Below are 18,446 nucleotides of genomic sequence, written 5' to 3'. Positions count from 1 at the left end.
GTCTAGGCATAATATGATCACGTTGGTGCCAAACCACATCAAAATCTGAAGACAAATGCAAAGTGTACCATGCTGTGTTAAAGCCCAGGTGTCACTGAATTCAAGCCACGTGTGTGGGGAAAAAAACTAGGCTTATACTTCTTTTTTATTGACTATTTTAATTGCAAAAGCACTACAAATCACTACAGAAAAGTTAGGTGATGCGGATAAGCATAAATAAAAAGCAAACTAAAAATCAGCTCTAGCACTGCCTCATCTTCAGTGTTTTGCATTTTCGGCTTCTGTCAATAGCCATCTTTCCCTCTAGGTGAAGGAACGAGGGCCCATAAACACAAAAAGGAGCAGTGGGGCAGCCAGGGGTGACTGGCAAGGAAACTATCCCTGCAGGTGTCCAGCCCACAGACCCTGAGGCCCGGACTGCTGTCCCCAGCTGCAGTGAGCACCGTCTGCCACTAGGGACTCCCAGTGCCCTGTTCTCCAGATTTGCCCTCAGCTTAATGGGAGCTGCCCTCTCCCCAGGAAGTTATGCCCCTGCTGTGGACTCAATTGTGCCCCTCCATCCATATGTTGAATCCCTGCCCGCCAGTGTGATGGTATTTAGAAATGGGGCCTTTGGGGAGGTAATTAGGTTTAGCTGAGGTCATGAAGAGGGGCCCTTGTAATAATATTAGTGCCCTTATATGAAGAGACCCCAGAGAACCTCCTCTCTCCCTCTTTCTCTCTCTCTCTCTCTCCACCCTGTGAGGACACAGTGAGAAGTTAGCCATCTGCAAGCCAGGAAGAGAGCTCTCACCAGAAACTCAATTGGCCAGCATCTTGATCTTGATTTCAGACTTACCAGCCTCCAGAACTTCAAGAAATAACTTCCTGTTGTTGACTCTGCCCAGTCAATGGCATTTTGTTATGGCAGCCTAAGATGACTAATACAACTCCACTCCTTAGGACAACTCCTAAGGGCCAGACAGCCTACAACAGATGGCAGACTTACATGAGAATCAAAAGGTCAGCTCCCTTGCCCCAAAGTGGGACCAGCTGTGTAGCACAGTTCATGCTCCAGAATGCTGCAGGGCATCAGGCTGAAGCTGCCCCCAGGTGACACACCATCCCTACCTGGAGCCTTCCCCTGAACCATCCTGCTTCCCTCAGTCCCCTCCTCCTGAGAGCACTTGCACCTAAATCCCTATGTCATCTGTCGGGTGCAGGAAGGCAGACAGCAGCTGTGTCAGGAAGGTCATGAAAGACAATATACAAGGGTCCAGACAGAAGTCCCATTAGTGGCCCCACAGTGTGGGGTCAGTCCACAGCCATAACCACTGCGCAGCATATCCTCTTTAAGAAAGGCAGATGCTATTGGCGCCTGGGTGGCTCAATCGGTTAAGCATCTGCCTTTGGCTCAGGTCATGATCCTTGGGTCCCAGAATCGAGCCCCATGTGGGGTTCTCTGCTCAGACAGGAATCTGTTTCTCCCTCCACCCCTCCCCACTTGTGCTCTTTCGCTCACTCTCTCAAATAAATAAATTCTTTAAAAAAAAAAGAAAGAAAGAAAGAAAGAAAGAAAGTCAGATGCCTTGCACTCTAGACCCAGCCTTGACACAGTTCTGATCTGAGCCAGGAGAGGCAGAATTACAGGCCCAAACCAATGACACTCAACTCACATCAGCTAGAGTGTAGACACCAAGGTGATAGAAGGTAAGAAGTAGAAGGAGTGATTCCGTGATTTCATTCAGTGGCATTTCCTAGCACAAGTTCAGGCTGCATGCCCCCCACAAATGACAACCTCTATTGCAGCTGTTCCCAAAGCATGGTGTGGGAACCTCTGGGGTTTCCTAAGACCATTTCAGGTGGTCCACAGGGTCAAACAAAGACTTTCACCATAGTACAGGCTGATTCATGGTTCCTAAATATTATTATCTTTTATTGGCAAAAACAAAAACAAAAACCCTTTGCAGATGTGATCAATTTCTAGATCTTGGGGGGGACTATCCTGGGTTAGGATTCAATCACAAGGGTCCCTGTAGGAGCGAGACGGGGGGGAGACATGATCAGAACAGGAGACCATGATACCACACAAAAGCCCACTGGAAGGATGCACTTTGAACATGAAGGAAGGTGCCACAAGCCAAGGCATACGGACAGCCACCAAAGCAGAAAGAGGCAAGGACATGGATTTTCCTCTGCACAAGACCAGCCCTGCCAAAACCTCACTTTCAGCTTTGCGAGACTCATTTCAGACTTTCAACCTCCAAAACTGTAAGATAATAGATACATACTATGTTAAGCCACTACATTGTAGTAATTGGGTACAGTGGTAACAATGAACAAGGACATTATGTGCCTTTTTCACACATTCTCTCACATGTATTCCAGGAATCTTCGAGGGGCTACACGATGTGTGATAACCCAAAGAACTGAACGTGAAGCAGATGGGAGACGTCAGATGTCTTCTATTGAGAAAGAGTTCAGCAAAAAGGAAAAATGCACCACTCTTCTCACGAAGCTTCTGGTTTTGGAAAATCTACTTATTTTTCATCAAAATACGTGACTGAGTTTGACATGGAATGAGTTTCTTACTGAAATTTTAAGTAGGTGATTGAATAAATATTTTAAACTTATCTCAGTTTTAAGTTCAAATCCAGGCTACACGGATAGCTTCAGCTTACAAAAATAAAAGCTCTTAGGGGTCCTCCATAATTGTTAAGCATGTCATGGTACTAAAATGTTTGGGTACAGGTCGACTTGAAGCTGAAGGGCAGGGGAAGAGATGAGCCTGAGCTCCCTGGAGGTATGCGGGGGGGGGGGGGGGGGGGGGGACTGGAGGGGGACGGCCCAGAGAACCAGGAAAACAAAATAAATGACAGAAGGGGAGGTTGGGACCTTGAATCATCCCAGGAACACTGATTCCCATCACCAGACAAAAGGCGAAGTTGTGCAACTGCCCCCTGTGTTTCACTTTCTATTTCCCCATTACTTAGTATTCTCCGTGCAGTTTCTGAGCTCCCAGTACGGAGCAGATACATAGGAAGTGGGAGGGGGGAGGGGGGAGAAGAAAACAGAAACTAGGCGGTGTGATAAGAAACGGGAAGAAAACCTAAGTGACAGAGGGAGTTTCCATTTACTGAAAAAACACAAACAAAACCCAGAACCAAAGGTGGGGGTGAATCCCAGCACTTACCCCCACTGGTATAACTGTAGGAGGATCTGGATGGCTTCATCGTACTTTCTGATGGCCAGGGAGAAGTTGCCGTTCTTCAGGACCTGGTTGCCAGACTCTTTCAGCAACTGGGCGTAAGTTGTGGGGTCCATCCTGCGAGGAGACGGAGGTAAGGCGCGCTGCCTGGCCCGGTGGGGCCGTCTCCCTTCACATCTGCATTGCTCGGAGTCCACAGAGGCCGTCCTTGTGCTCTGGCCCCACCCACCTGCCGGGAGCACATCCTGACAACGCCCCTCACCACCAGGGGACCAGACAGGGCTTCTCATGAGACCATTTCTTCCTCAGTTCTTTTCTGACCTGGGAGGCAGCCGCCAGAGCCGTCCCGTGGACTCTGTGTTAATGATCAGCCAGGCCCTGGGGGAGAGGAGGCTGCCAAGCACCAGACAAGTCACGCCTCGCCAGCGGCGTGCTCCCCAGAAGTGGCAGCTATCCCCCAAATGGGCACTATTGCTCCTTTCTCATTTACCCATACAGCCAGGAGGAGACTTCATCCCCGTGGTTCAGATGAGGAAACTGAGGCTCACGGAGGGTCGGTCACTCTGCCCAAGCATCTATCTGCTAATGGCATTCCCCGGTTCTGACCTCATGTCCAAGTGACACCTACACCACATCACCCACCAGTACCAAAACTCAGTGGGTGGTCCTTCCACTCTCTTGGGAAGGGGGAAAGAGAGGGGAAGGACAGTTCTAAAGACCTCCATATACGAGGGGCTAGGACACAAGGCTAGGACACAATCGCTGTCTCTCCTGTTCTTCCTTCCTAACACACTATAAAATAAGCCTCAGAGTATTTGTCCCTCAGATTGCTTCTTGCAGGTCATGACTTTTTGTCTTACTCTTTCTGTAGCCCCACAGACTAGCATATAACAGGCACTTAAATATTTGTGGCGTAACAGGGGGGCCTGGGTGGCTCAGTGGATTAAGCCTCTGCCTTTGGCTCAGGTCCATGATCCCAGGGTCCTGGGATCAAGCCCCACATCAGGCTCTCTGCTCAGCAGGGAGCCTGCTTCTCCCTCTCTATCTGCCTGTCTCTCTGCCTACTTCTGCCTACTTGTGATTTCTCTCTGTGTCAAAGAAATAAATAAATAAATAAAATCTTAAAAAAAAAATATTTGTGGCGTAAAGATGTTAAGGCAGGACCCAGAAAGTTGCCTGTTCCTGATTCTCTCTGGGATGGCCTGGGGAGTTGGAGACAAGTGCCCAGGGCCCTACCTGCCCCTGGAGCCCAGGAGTGTTTGCTGGGCAAAGGTAGTAGAAAGGAGGGTATCTAAGGAAGCCTTGAGAAGCAGCGCCAAGCAGAGAAAATCTGGGACTCAGAAGAGATGCCCCTTGGGATCTCCTCCTCCCAGGGTAGGCAGTGGGGAAGGGGAGTCTGAAATATGAATGAGGACAAATCAGGGGTTTGCATGGGCCATATATATACCTGCGAGTGAGGGATCAAACAATCTATAGGGAGGGTATTATTGACTTTAGGTAATGACTCTTTTTATTTTTATCACTTTAAATCTTGGTGAGGGGTTTTGGGACAGGGAAAGCAGATCCAACCTGATGTAAGAGGTGGCCTATTTTAAACCCGTACGAGCTTATCAAGGATGGGGTTTTGGAACGGCATTGCCACCCTCAGCCAGAACTGAATCTGAATGAGGCTCATGGTTCCTAAACAAGTCAGAGTACAAAATTCCACATATACCTGCCATTAAATAATCTCTCAATTGCATGACTCAAATTTACACAAGATGACTAAGTGTTCAAGAGTTGATTGGCTACAGATAAAAATATGTTTCTCTTCTGAGTGTTGTCAGCTGTCTGTCCAGTTTTTTACACTGGCCATGACCAAACAACCAGGAAAAAGAAATCACCATTAAGAACTAACAAATATTAGTATGCCTCTTTGGGGCTCCCTGCTCAGCGGGGAGCCTGCTTCTCCCTCTCCCTCTTCCACTCCCCCTTCTTGTGCTCTCTCACTCCCTCCCTCCCTCTCTCTCTCAAATAAATTTATAAATAAAATCTTTTAAAAAATAATATGCCTCGGGGCGCCCGGGTGGCTCAGTTGGTTAAGCGGCTGCGTTCGGCTCAGGTCATGATTCCAGGGTCCTGGAATCTAGCCCCGCATTGGGCTCCCTGCTCAGCGGAGAGCCTGCTTCTCTCTCTCTCCCCCTCTCCCTGCCGCTCTGCTTACTTGTGCTCTCTCTCTAGCTCTCTGTCAAATAAACAAATAAAATATTAAAATAATAATAATAATAATAATATGCCTCTTTTAATTTTTTTATGATGTAAGCTCTATGCTCAAGGTAGAGCTGAAACTCATGAGCCCAAGGTCAAGATTCGCATACTCTACCATCTGAAGCAGCCTAACACCCCAATATACCTCTTTTAGAAATACCTTTCCACTGCAAGAAAAGGCTGAATTTGTCCTAAATGTGTAAGGCTCTAAACTCAAAATCCACACAGAAATACAAGTAATTTCTAAGTATGTGGAGAGTGGATAAGCAGGGTCTGCCTCACTGGTGAGCAAAGAAATGAAGAATTACAACAGCAACGTATCACTGGAAAATACTTCCAAAAACGACCCCTAATTTGGGGGGCTGTTATATGCTGCTTACAGGGGAAATATACCACATTGTGGATAGACTTAGACTCCTGGATGTTTGCCACAGTGAAAAAGTGGAAATAACCCTAAATATCCTATAACTCATAATGGATTTGAATCAGTTATAGAACAGCCATATGGTAGAACACCACAGAGCTATTTCAAAAATCATGTTGTAAAAGAATATTTAATGATTGTATAAGTTAGTAAATGAAAAGTACATAATTAGGTGTATAATCCCAAATTGAAATTTTTTAAGGATTTTATTTATTTAGTTGAGAGAGCGTGAGAGAGAGAGAGCCCTAACGGGGGCAGAGGGAGAAGGAAAAGCAGATTCCGCACTGAGCAGGGAGCCCGATGCAGAGCTTGATCCCAGGACCCCCAGATCATGACCTGAGCCAAAGGCAGACACTTAACCAACTGAACCACCCAAGCACCCCCCAAATTAAATTTTAAACACATATAATATATTGAAAATATGCCAAAATGTTAACTAACAGCCACACCATTGGGATTAGGCAGGTTTTTAATTTTCTTTCTTATGCTTTTCTGAAAGTTCAGCTGCTAGACAATGGACAACATTAATAATCAGAACATAAATGTTATTAAAGTGAGGGCTTAATTGAAGATCTCAGTTGAAGAACTCAAATGAAGAACTCTTTAAGGGCTTAATTGAAGAACTCAAACCCAAAACATTTCCACTGTATTTACAAATACAATAAAAACTATCCAAGTCAGAATTTGGGGCTTTTTCATACTCCTCTAGACACCAAGAGTGAGTTCTTAATGTTAGGTGAGCAGACATCAAAGGCATTCCTTTACTTGTTTCTGCTTTTTCTTGGTAAAATCACGTCACAGGAAATAGGGGGGTTGCCAACCACCCAGAAGGCTTTTTGTTTCTTAATAGGAATTATTGGCAGTCACATTCTCATTATAGGGAAGAATGCTTTACATCTCTTCCTTAGAACACAGAGGACTCAGTTGTCGAAACTTTTCTTTCTTTTTTTTTTTTTAAAGATTTTATTTTTATTTCTTTATCAGAGAGAGAGAGGGGGAGAGAGCGAGCACAGGCAGACAGAATGGCAGGCAGAGGCAGAGGGAGAAGCAGGCTCCCTGCTGAGCAAGGAGCCCGATGTGGGACTCGATCCCAGGACGCTGGGATCATGACCCGAGCCGAAGGCAGCTGCTTAACCAACTGAGCCACCCAGGTGTCCCAGAAACTTTTCTTTCTTTAACAACTGGTCCGTCTATTTCTAAGATGAAATTGTTGAATACAAGTGGTAATGACAATGTGCTTGACGGCCAATAGGTACTGAGCGCCTACTATGCACTTTATGTCAGTCATCCCACTCTATCCTTACAAGAAAGCCCATGAAGTAGTCATGATTGTCCCCTCTTAACATATAGGAAAACTGGGGCTACTTGCCACAGTAACCTAGAAGGCGGTGGAGCTAAAATTCAAACCCAGGTGGTGTGACTTTAAACTATACCCTGGGAGCACTTGGGTGGCTCCATCTGTTATGCCTCTGCCTTCGGCTCAGGTCATGATCCCAGGGTCCTGGGATGGAGCCCCGTATTGGGCTCTCTGGCTCCCTGCTCAGTGGGAAGCCTGCTTCTCCCTCTCCCAATTCCCCCTGCTTGTGTTGCCTCTCTAGCGTTCTCTGTCAAATAAATAAAATCTTTAAAAAAAACAAACAAACAAACAAACAAACCATACTCTGAAAGGCCAAGACAGAGGCTCACAGGTCAGCACCCAGTCAGTCCCCAAGGCATGTGATGATTTGGCTGGTACCCAGCACTCACTTCCAGTTTCGTTGGTGGTATGAAAGCTAAGAGTAGACATGGTTTCACAACTGTATTGCTGGCTTTCAGTCACTTTTGCTGTGTCCGTATCAGAATTCGGGGTCTGGTTGTGGGGAGGCCTCATGCCCAAGGAAGTCAGAAGCAAGAAAAACACAAATGTACTCATTAGATTTCGAAACAAGAGACACAAACTAAGCAGACTCAGATTGTTCAGTTTCAGATTGTTGTGGTTTTTATTGCTTGTGTATAAACACATGAAATTCTGTAACCGACTTACAGGAAAAGAGCGAAACCTGCAAACAGGGATGGGGTTGAGGCCACTAAAATGGACAAGGGTGGCTTTACCTTTATACATGATCTGAGTGGTACTCGAAATCTTCATAGAAAATTCACTTTCCTTGTTTTGAGGGGTTTTTTCTCCTTTTTTATTAAAATCCTTTCAAAAGACCCCAAAAGCTGTCAATGATCTAAGATGAACTCCGGAATCCTGAGGATAGAGATAGTTCCAAACTGAGACCAGGGAGAACAGTTCTGAGAACTGACTACTTCTTACTCCCCACAGGGAAGAAGGCAGCCACAGATAGTATGGGATAAAAATCCAAAGTCAGGAGGCACCTGGTGGCTCAATTAAGCGCCTGACTCTTGGTTTCAGCTCAGGTCTTGATCTCAGGGTTGTGAGTTCAAGCCCCATGTCAGGTTCTGTGCTGAGCAGGGAGCCTACTTAAAGAAAAAAGAAAAGAAAAGAAAAGAAGAGAAGAGGAAAGAAAAGGAAGGAGAAATCCAAAGTCAGAACTCATTCTGGGGACTCCAAATTGTTTTCTTTCCCTTTCTTTCTTTTTTCCTGAGGGAATGGGTGTAAACGTGTTAGAAGCGGAGAGGTTTTCTTAAGAAACTCACATTTTTTCAAAAGACCTGTGGAAAAGTATGAAGTGTTGGGCCCAAGCTTTTCCTACCTGGGTGTTTTAAATAGAACAAGAAAGATCAGACAATTGTGTTGTCTCCCCTCCCCCAATCTCAGCTGTCTCACCAGCCTGCCCTTAACCCACCAAAGCCCAGCTCAGTGACCTGCCATAAACCCTGGGTTGTCCCAAACTAGCCAGTCCCCTTAATCCACCAACTTTAATTATTCCACCTCAATTTATAGCCTCATTTACCCCCAACTACATGTACACCAAAGTCAAGATGGTGATTTGAAAACCAGTTGACTAGTCCAGCTCCAAACTGCCCTTGTAAAATTTATATCCTAAAAGCCATATTCGCAACAAAAAACTAAACACCATAAGTAACTATCTTCCTAATATGTAGGGTCTCTTGATTGCTTTTAAATCTATGCCCCTTTTGATGAAATTTTCACTTACTCACCCAACATATTTCTGCCTCTCAAGAGGATCTAGAACTTTCAAAATACTCCAACTTTAATAGTGACAGAGAATTTACCCCGTGCTAGGCACTGTCCTGGGCATCGGGGGTTTAATGGTGAAAGGACCACCACTATCCCACCCTCAAGAAGTGTATTGTCTGTAAGGGAGATGGACATTAAATAAATAGCACAAATATTATACCTGATGGAATTTTCCTCTGGAGCAGAAAAAGTAGAGGGTATAAGAAAGCACATAAAAGGAGCATATAACTTTAGAACGTGGGGGCAAACAGGTCTCTCTTGAAAGTGACATTTAAGCCAAGATCCAAAAAATGAGTAGTTGGCATAGTGAAGAGTAGGGCAAGGAACGGTATATGCAAAGTCCCTGAGCTTCACAGTTCAAGAAGTGCCACGGGGTAGGGGACAGAAGTAAGGCTGGGGAGGCGGTAATGGCTGCCAAGAGATGGACAACCTGGGACCATGAAGGCCATCCGAGGGCTCTAGAATTCATCTTACATGCAACTGAGAAAGTGGCACTGTCCATTACAACTTTCTATGATGATGGGAATCTTCTGCTCTGTACTATCCAATACAGTAGCCACTAGCCACATGCGGCTATTACACCTTTGAAATGTGGCTGGTCCAACTGAAGAACTGAATTGTTTATTTAATTTTCACCAACTTTAATGAATACAGCCACAGGTGACCCACGGCTGCCATGCTGGACAGTATAGAGGTAGAAGGTTGTGAGCAGGGGATTAATAAAAACTGCCTCATGCTGGCTGCAGGCAAGATGGAGAGAAATGGGCCACTGTAAGACACAGTCAGGAGGCAGACAGACTCCACGGGAGGAAATCACTGGGAACATCAACACCAAAGTTTTAGTCAAACCTGACCTTGCATTACAGAAATAGAAGCTCCAGTTTCAAACATAAATACATGTAATGTTGAATTATCTTCTAAACACACACAGTTTAGTCCCTGAGGAGAGCCATTCCGAGGACACTGAATCAGATGGTACCTGCTCTGTGAAGCACACAATTTAGGGAAATACACAAAAGCTTAAAGATGGGTCATCTGTGACAATCAGGGTTATATCACGTAGAAATATATTCTGTAGGGGAAAAAAAGAAGTACCTAGAGAAAATTTTCTCTACTACTTTAAAATGTTTTTATTCGGGCATCTGAGTGGCTCAGTCGGTTAAGCGTCTGCTTCGGCTCCAGTTAGAATCCCAGAGTCCTGGGATCGAGCCTCGAGTCAGGTTCCCTGCTCAGTGGAGAGACTGCTTCTCCATCTCCTTCTGCCACTCCCCCTGTTTGTGCTCTTTCCTCCCTTTAATAAATAAATAATTTTTTAAAAAATAAATAAAATGTTTTTATAAAATTTACTAATTTTTAAAGGATGGTACTAATGTGAGAGCAGGCAGCCCAGCGGAACAAAACAGAATACCCAGAAACAAATATATACTATGAAAGAATTCCACGTGTGATAAAGATGACTTTTTAATGGATAGGAAAAGAATGAATCGGTTTGGGACAACGGGCTGTATATCTGGAACGTGGTAGGCCAAACAGGAAACATACACACCCCTCTCAAAAAATGTCTGTGCCCCAAAGCCCAGAACCTGTGAACGCAAAAGGGGCTCTGTAGATGTAATTAAGATTACAGGCCTTTGGATAAGGATATCATCCTGGATTCCCTGGGAGAACACAGCCTGATCATATGAACACTGAAAAGCAGACAACCTTCTCTGGCTGGAGTCAAGAAGATGCTGGAAGAAGGCAAGAGAGATGCAGCAGAAAATGTGAAACTCGAGAACCTCCAGACTCATCACTGACTGCCTCGACGATGGAGAGGAGGCAATTTCAAGAGGAAGGCAGGTGGACCTGGAACCCGAGAGGCCCCGCTGGGTGACAGTCAATGAGGGCCCAGGGCCCTCAACGCTACTGCTGCAAGGAGCCGGGTGCTGCCAACAAGGTGAATGAGCCTAGAAGGCATGTCTTCGTAGATCCACCCAGTAAGAGCCCGGCCGGCCAACACCTTGACTTCAGCCTTGTGGAACTTGCTAGTTAATCCAGACTTCTGACCTCCCAACTGTGACCCAATTCATTTATGTGGCCACTAAGACTGTGGTCATTTGTTATGGCAGCAACAGAAAACCAATACAGATTGTGTAATAAATGGCACAGCAACATACAGAACCTTAAAAATAGTATGAAGAGCAAAAGGAGCCAGACTCCAAAGAATGTCTACTGTGTGGTTCCGCTTGGATGAAGTTCTAGAACTGGCAAATCTCAGAAAGCAGAACAGTGGTTGCCTAGGGAGGAAAGGCTATTGACTGGAAAGGAGAATGATTGCACTTTTGGGGAGAATGAGAATGTTCTGTATTAAAGCTCACTGAACAGTACACTTAAAATCGATGCCTTTCATTACTTGCAAATATCTCACTTTTTAAAAAAACATTGAGAGAAGGAAACCATAAAGGCAGTGAGAGAAAATGTAGGTACAAATTTTAGATCATCTGCAACAGCTCTAGGAGGAAATTTGAGAATACTGAACCAAGTGACACATACATACAGCCTCTGACCCAGCAATTCCATTTCTGGAAACCAATCTTACAGACAGATTGCACACACCGGAAATGGAAAATGTACAAGATTATTCACTTGCCAAGTTGTAATTATAAAAACTAGGACCAACATTAATGCCCATTAGCAGGAGATTGGTTTCATAAATTGTAGCATAGCCCCCACAACAAAGTCTTACAAAAGTGAGAAAGAAAAAAAAAAGAACAAAGAATGAAGATACTTTCTACATACTGATCTGGGACAATCTCCAAAATATATTTGAAAAAAAAAACAAAAACAAATGCAGAATAGCATGTATATCACCTTACCTTTTGTACAAGTTTAAAAAAATAGAGGGAAGAGTTGAATAAGAATTTATATTCGCATTTTCCTACATATGCATAAAGAAGTTCCAGAAGGAAAAAAAGTTCTGGAAGGATCCACCAGAAAAAAAATTATTTACCTTTATTGGGGGATGGGGCAGAGGGCTGAGTAGGGAGACCTACTCTCTCCTTTCCATGGAAATCTTTTATATTTTTGGATTCTTGAATTCGATAAATTAAAAAAAGTTTTAGGGGCGCCTGGGTGGCTCAGTGGGTTAAAGCCTCTGCCTTCGGCTCAGGTCATGATCCCAGGGTCCTGGGATCGAGCCCCGCATCGGGCTCTCTGCTTGGCGGGGAGCCTGCTTCCTCCTCTCTCTCTCTCTGCCTGCTTGTGATCTCTGTCTGTCAAATAAATAAATAAAATCTTAAAAAAAAAAAAAAAGTTTTAATGCAATGAAAAACATTGTATGTAATCTTCACACTTAAGAAGGCCATTCTAATGATAGCAAAAGCAGAAACCATGGACAAGAATTCATTAAAAATTAAAAGCTCTCAGGCTGGGTGGCTCAGTGGGTTAAAGCCTCTGCTTTCGGCTCAGGTCATGATCCCAAGATCCTAGAATCGAGCCCCGCATCGGGCTCTCTGCTCCGCAGGGAGCCTGTTTCCCTTCCTCTCTCTCTCTCTCTCTGTGCTTCTCTGCCTACTTGTGATCTCTATCAAATAAATAAATAAAATCTTTAAAAACAAATTAAAAGCTCTTGTACATCAAAAAGCCCCCAAAACACCCTGAGTCAGTGAGATGATGGGCAGAGAGTCACACATAGAGCCAATGGCCAGGTAAAGTGGGGTCGTCTGTCTAGGGGAAAAAATGCACATACTTCTCCACTAGCTAGTTAGCTAAATGGGTGTGTATTCTACAAACATGTTTCTTTCACGTACCTGAGGATATTAACTGCCTTTTCCTTTGTGAAAGCAGAACTGAGATACAGATCCAAAAGTCTGATAAGTGGAGACCTTTATACAAAGAAAGGTATGGCTGACTGCAGACCACTATACAGTTGTTAAAACCATGAAGCTGATCCAAGTAAGAGGAAGCCATGTCAAGATGTGCAACAAATGTGGATAAAGCAACCTGGAGACCAATTTGTAGAGGTACTTGGGGAGCTTAAGGGTGTGTATGTGTGTGGGTGGGTGGGTGTGTGGGTGTGGGAGTGTGTGTATGTGTGTACACTCTTGACCTACTGAAAGCATTTCTGGAAGGCCTTAAGAAGCAAACATGAGCGGTGATCTCTGGGGAGCAGGTCTGGGAATGGGGAGAACATTCCCCAACAATGACAGAATGAACTTCTGTTGAGGTAAGTCACCCAGGATGTGGTCATTTGTTCTTGTAGCCCTAGGAAATGAAGGTGACACCTCTCTGAATATGCTCAGGGAACCATATGCATAGAAAGGACTTAATAAAGTGAGGCCTTTATTATCAGAAAGACCTCACTTTGTTAAGAACTAAAATTTCTGGAGCAAGGAAGCCAAGGCTCAAAGGTTCAGGGGCCTGACCACGGTCCCACTGTGGTGAGCACCAGAGCTGAAACCCAAGCTGACTTCCCAGCTTCCACCTTGGCCCCACGGTCCACAGCACTGTTCATGGGCAGGAAAGCAGAAACCAAAAGCCAGGTCTTGCCCCTGGTCTGCGAAGGTTCTGGTTAATGGTACTGGCCGTGTTGACCTCTGTAGGTTATTTGAGTGTAATCCCTGCAACATTTACAGAACCTTTGCTTTGTTTACCCTGCAAAGAGAAAATATTTGGTAAAAAACACAGGCCTAGTATTGGCCTGTTTTGACAGGGGTTCCCTGAAATTAACAGTCAGTTAAACCGCTACAGCTGAGAAAATCTGAGCTTCCAGGCCTTCCTTGGATGAGAAGTGGGAAAGGGTCAGCACTGTAGCATCTGAAAATAACCCCAAGCTTCCCCTACTGTGATGGTTCCTTTGAAAAGGAGGGCCTGCTTACAGGCCCTCATAAACCCTTATCAGCAGGGCAGTCATCAGGGTGAGCACGCTCTGGGACGGCTACTCAGCTCTCCACAGAGGCCTGAGGGGAGGTGTGAGGTGCACAGAGGTAGGCCCCAGGGCCCCCCCACATGCTCTCTGTGCCAGACCTGCGGGCCAGAGTTTCCTGACCGAATACTTCCCTGGGATTTTTGATTCAGAACTTTGGGAAGAGCCTCCTCTGGTAGTGGCAGCTCACGTGAGAGGCTCCAGAGGGGTACAGCCTTACCCCCCACCCTCAGAAGAAGCCACTCCGGACTGAGAGCATATAATACCTATACCCAGAGAGAGCAGAAGAGGGACTCCCTCCACATTCCCCTGCCTCTGAGCCCCAGCTACTTCTCTATCCCTTCCCTAGTTACTAAAGACATCAGCAACCTTCTAGAACTTTCCTCCTTTTACCTAAACAATTTGAGTTTTTATTTGCATCACTGGAAAGGAGGAAATGAGAGAGGCTTGCCCATTTCATCCTTCTCTGCAGGTTCACATTAGACAAAGGTCTATATCAGGGGTGTCCTGTGCCCACCCCACCCCAGACATCTCCACTCAGAGTATTCCTTCCTGCAGGGCCTGACAAGGCCTCAGAATCCTCCCCCCAGCATTCACTCTAGGTGGCTCACATCCATGCCCTAAATGAATCCTATGTGCCATTCCCAGTTGCACACCAAAGATCTGGGCCAAAAATCAACTTGTCCATCCAAACACAAACCCCGGAAGTGCAGTAACTAGGAAACAACAGGCTGAAGACCAGGCAACTGGTCCCCACCTCTCCTTCAGCTTCATCATCCCTAAGAAGCACCCAGGCCCCAGAACAGCCGTCTCCAAGTCTGATTTGCACACACCCTCTAGAGACAGCTTCCCCATTGGTCTGGGTTACTACAGTGTTCGCCTTGTGATCTTCCCCAGCCTCCCCCAGCTCCAGTTCAGCCTCCTCACCAGCACTGGAACTCCCCCAAATCCATCCAGGAACTCCCATCCCACCTCCTCTCGGGCATCATTCCCATGAAAGTTCCCAAAGGTTTCAGACCTGTGTGCAGCTTTTATACGGTTTAACACTGTGAGTTATGGTCTACTGCTCTTGACATACATCTCCCACACAGCCTTTATGCTTCACACCCAGTGCTAGGTTTTTCTGCTTTCCCCTGCAGACCAGACTCTTCAGGCAGAAACTAAGTCTTACCGAGTCTTTTTTTTTTTTTTTAAAGATTTTATTTATTTATTTGACAGACAGAGATGACAAGTAGGCAGAGAGGCAGAGAGAGAGAGGAGGAAGCAGGCTCCCCGCTGAGCAGAGAGCCCGATGCGGGACTCAATCCCGGGACCCCGAGATCATGACCTGAGCCGAAGGCAGCGGCCTAACCCACTGAGCCACCCAGGCGCCCAAGTCTTACCGAGTCTTATTATGCCTGCAATCAAGGGCTCAGCATTGTTAAATGAATAAATGACTTTCTGGCTGTTTCTTTACTCATCAGACTAAGCTGGAGGAATGGGAAAGGAAGAAAGGTTCTGGAGTTTAATTGGAACTAGACAATTTCACTCCTGGTTTCAGATTTCTGACCATTTCCTAGAAAGCCAAGAATGTCAGCTGTTCCCTTGGAGAAGGACACACATTTAATAAAAAGCCAACCACCTAAAGGACAAACAAGAGACAACCAGATAAGTCCAACCAAAATCTGCAAAGTTGTTGGCTTCTTGGGGAAAACAAATTTATAAGCATCTGCTGCAAATTCAACAGACAAAACACAGGGTCGTATATTCCCATGTGAAATTATATTCCTGGAAATTCAGAAATACTGAAAGCAAAGAAATCCTACAGATTGGTGGTTCCTAGACTTTTGGACTGACAAACAAACATTTATGCACACAGAAAAGAAACTGAAGGGTACCAAGGGGCCTGGGTGGCTCAGTCAGTTAAGTCTCCAACTCTTGGTTTTGGCTCAGGTCATGATCTCAGGGTCCCGAGATAGGGACCAGCACCAAGCTCTGTGCTCAGTTTGAGATTCAATCTCCCTTTTCCTCTGCCCTTTCTCCCAGCTCACACATACACACAATCTCTCTCTCTATAAAAAAAAAGAGAGAGAGAGAGAGAGAAGGAAAGTGAAGAGAACTTAAATAGACTTGCCAACTCTTTATTTTACCAAATAAAAACATTGCTTAAAAGAGAGAGACAGCGAGAGAGAGAACACAAGCCAGGGTAGTGGGAGAGGGAGAAGCAGCTTCCTGCTGAACAGAAGGGAGCCCTATGTGGGACTCCATCCCAGGACCCTGGGATCAGAACTTGAGCCCAAGGCAGAAGCTTAACAACTGAGCCACCCAGGGACCCCAAGAACATTTTTTTTTAAGCGTACCATCAGGGGACTCCTGGCCGGCTCAGTCACTAGAGCATGTGACTCTTGATCTCAGAGTCATGATTTCAAGCCCCACATTGGGCAGAGTTTATTTTAAATTTTCTTAAAATTTTTGTTATTTATTCATTTGAGAGAAATACAGAGGCCGAGATAGAGAGAGCACAAGCAGGAGAAGAGGCAGAGGGAGAGGAAGAAGCAGACTTCCCGCTGAGCTGGGAGCCCGACATGGGGCCAGATCCCAGGACCTGGAGATCAGGACCTGGCGATCATGACCTGAGCCAAAGGCAGATGCCCAACTACCTGAGCCACCCAGGTGCCCCAATTTAAAAAATCTTTTAAAAGGCTTACCATCTACTGACCCCATAATTTCACAAAAGAAGGGATTTTTTTAATTGTCCCCCCAAAAAAGGAGAAAGAATGTAAACTCAAACTAAAGAATGCCATTCTTGCAAAAGGATGAGCCAAGAGCCTTCCAGTACATTGTAGCTTTGGATGGTGTGCAGATAGAATGAGCTTGGAGAGCAGACATTCCAAATTCCTAAAATCACGTCAGATTCCTAGAAGGTACTCAAGAAATATTGCTAAGGGCAAAGATGGATCAATTACAACTCCCAGTTCTGAAGTGGGGTCCCAATCACTTGACCTCCCTCCCAGCTGGGAGCCCGTGATGGGCCCGTGATGGACATGACTTCTCCTCAGTGTGTGCACAGACTAGCACCCTTCCATTTTGCTATTTGCATGAGAGTAATCTGAGGCAACCGTGTAATAACAGCTGAAACTTACTGAGAACTTATGATGTGCTAGGCCCTGTGCTAAGCCCTTCTTGGGCATTTTCTCATGGGACATCCCTAACAATGCTAGTGAGGGAGGTATGATTTTTACCCCAATAGTACAGGTCAGGAAACCGCTTTCATCAAGGAGAAGGGACTTCTCCAAGCAAGGTACAAATACAAGTCTGATACCAAAATCTGTGTTCACAACTCTTCAGAGAAGATGGATGTAGAAAGGGTGAGAGTGATTGGAGGAAGGAAAACAGAAAGGATGGCCTTCAAAATTAAAATCAAGTCCAGGGACACCTGGCTGGCTCAGTCAGTACAGCAGGTGACTCCTGATCTCAGTTGCAAGTTCAAGCCCCACATTGGGTATACAGATTACTTAAAAATAAAATCTTAAAAAAATAAATAAATAAAGTCTCTACAAAAGCAAATCTGAAGGAAACTGAAAAGTGAGCATTCCACACTCTGCCTCAAGATAGGTGAGGAAGGTAAGCATCAGCCAGCACAGGTCACTCATAAATCCTGACTCAGGGTCTGTGCTAAATCCAGGCTCCCCAACAACTGCCACATTTCCCCTCAGTTAGCTTTCTCACTCTCTCTTCGAGCCCCTGGGAGCTAGAGATGGTTGTGAAGTCAAGGGAAGCCCCCAATGAGGACACAGGGCCCTCCTATGACAGCCCTTGAAAAATGGTGCTTTCTCATTCAAAGGAGAACTTGGAGTTTGGTTACAAGAAGCCCTGTCATCTTCTCCTTCAGATCTACCCCCAAGCCTCTCTTTAATCATTTAAATACTAGTTTATGGCCCCCATTCTACTTCCCACCCTCAAAACCACAGTTGTCTGCTTCCCCCTCAATCTGGAAGACAAGACAAAGCCAGCAGACATTAGAACACTATCCACTGCAGCCTGGGGAAGGGCCCAGAGGTGCCCAGGAGCTCCCCATAAACAAAACAGTCTCCCCTAGGCAGGGACCCTGAAAGGCACACCTGGTGAAGGGAGGTCCCTTAGCAGTGCTAGGAGGACCTGAGTTCTAGTCTCACCTCTAACACCCTTTGACAGATTCCTAAAACACGGGGAACTTGAACTTGGCCTTGAAAAAAGTATGAACTTTGGCCAATTTGAACAATTATTCATCCACAGTCTCAGCCTTCTAAATAAAACAGAGTTATACACACACACACACACACACACACACACACACACCCTCTTCATCTTAGCTTTCCAGTATTCTCCAACCCAATATGCCTACCATGTTGTAGCCACATAACCCTAAACTCGTCTGGCTCCCTCCCTCTCATATGCATCTGCAGTGCTGAAGCTAATGCCAGAAAGAGAATATAAAGATATGAGTGTGTCCTCCTCGTATGAGAAATGCCAAAAATGTGGGATCGAGTCAAACTTTACCTATTTGAGGCCCGGTACC

General features: G+C 45.5%; 1 protein-coding gene across 4 annotated transcripts in view; it reads right to left on the bottom strand.

The window, feature by feature from the left end:
- TRANK1 (tetratricopeptide repeat and ankyrin repeat containing 1) overlaps nucleotides 1–3,505 on the bottom strand; it is a 79,054-nt gene extending 75,549 nt beyond the window's left edge. Inside the window, exon 1 of one of the 4 annotated variants that reach the window (XM_032355249.1) lies at nucleotides 3,173–3,505. In XM_032355249.1, the coding sequence (XP_032211140.1) occupies nucleotides 3,173–3,477 (305 nt within the window). In that variant the 5' untranslated portion in view covers nucleotides 3,478–3,505. The remainder of the gene's footprint in view (nucleotides 1–3,172) is intronic. The other 3 variants (XM_032355169.1, XM_032355004.1, XM_032355091.1) reach the window with 3 other exon arrangements.
- Between the last annotated feature and the right edge of the window lie 14,941 nt (nucleotides 3,506–18,446).

This window comes from Mustela erminea, chromosome 1 (assembly GCF_009829155.1).
Source record: "Mustela erminea isolate mMusErm1 chromosome 1, mMusErm1.Pri, whole genome shotgun sequence".
NCBI lineage: Eukaryota > Metazoa > Chordata > Mammalia > Carnivora > Mustelidae > Mustela > Mustela erminea.
Note: the sequence above shows the minus strand (reverse complement) of the source record. Positions and strands in the feature narration are given on the sequence as shown.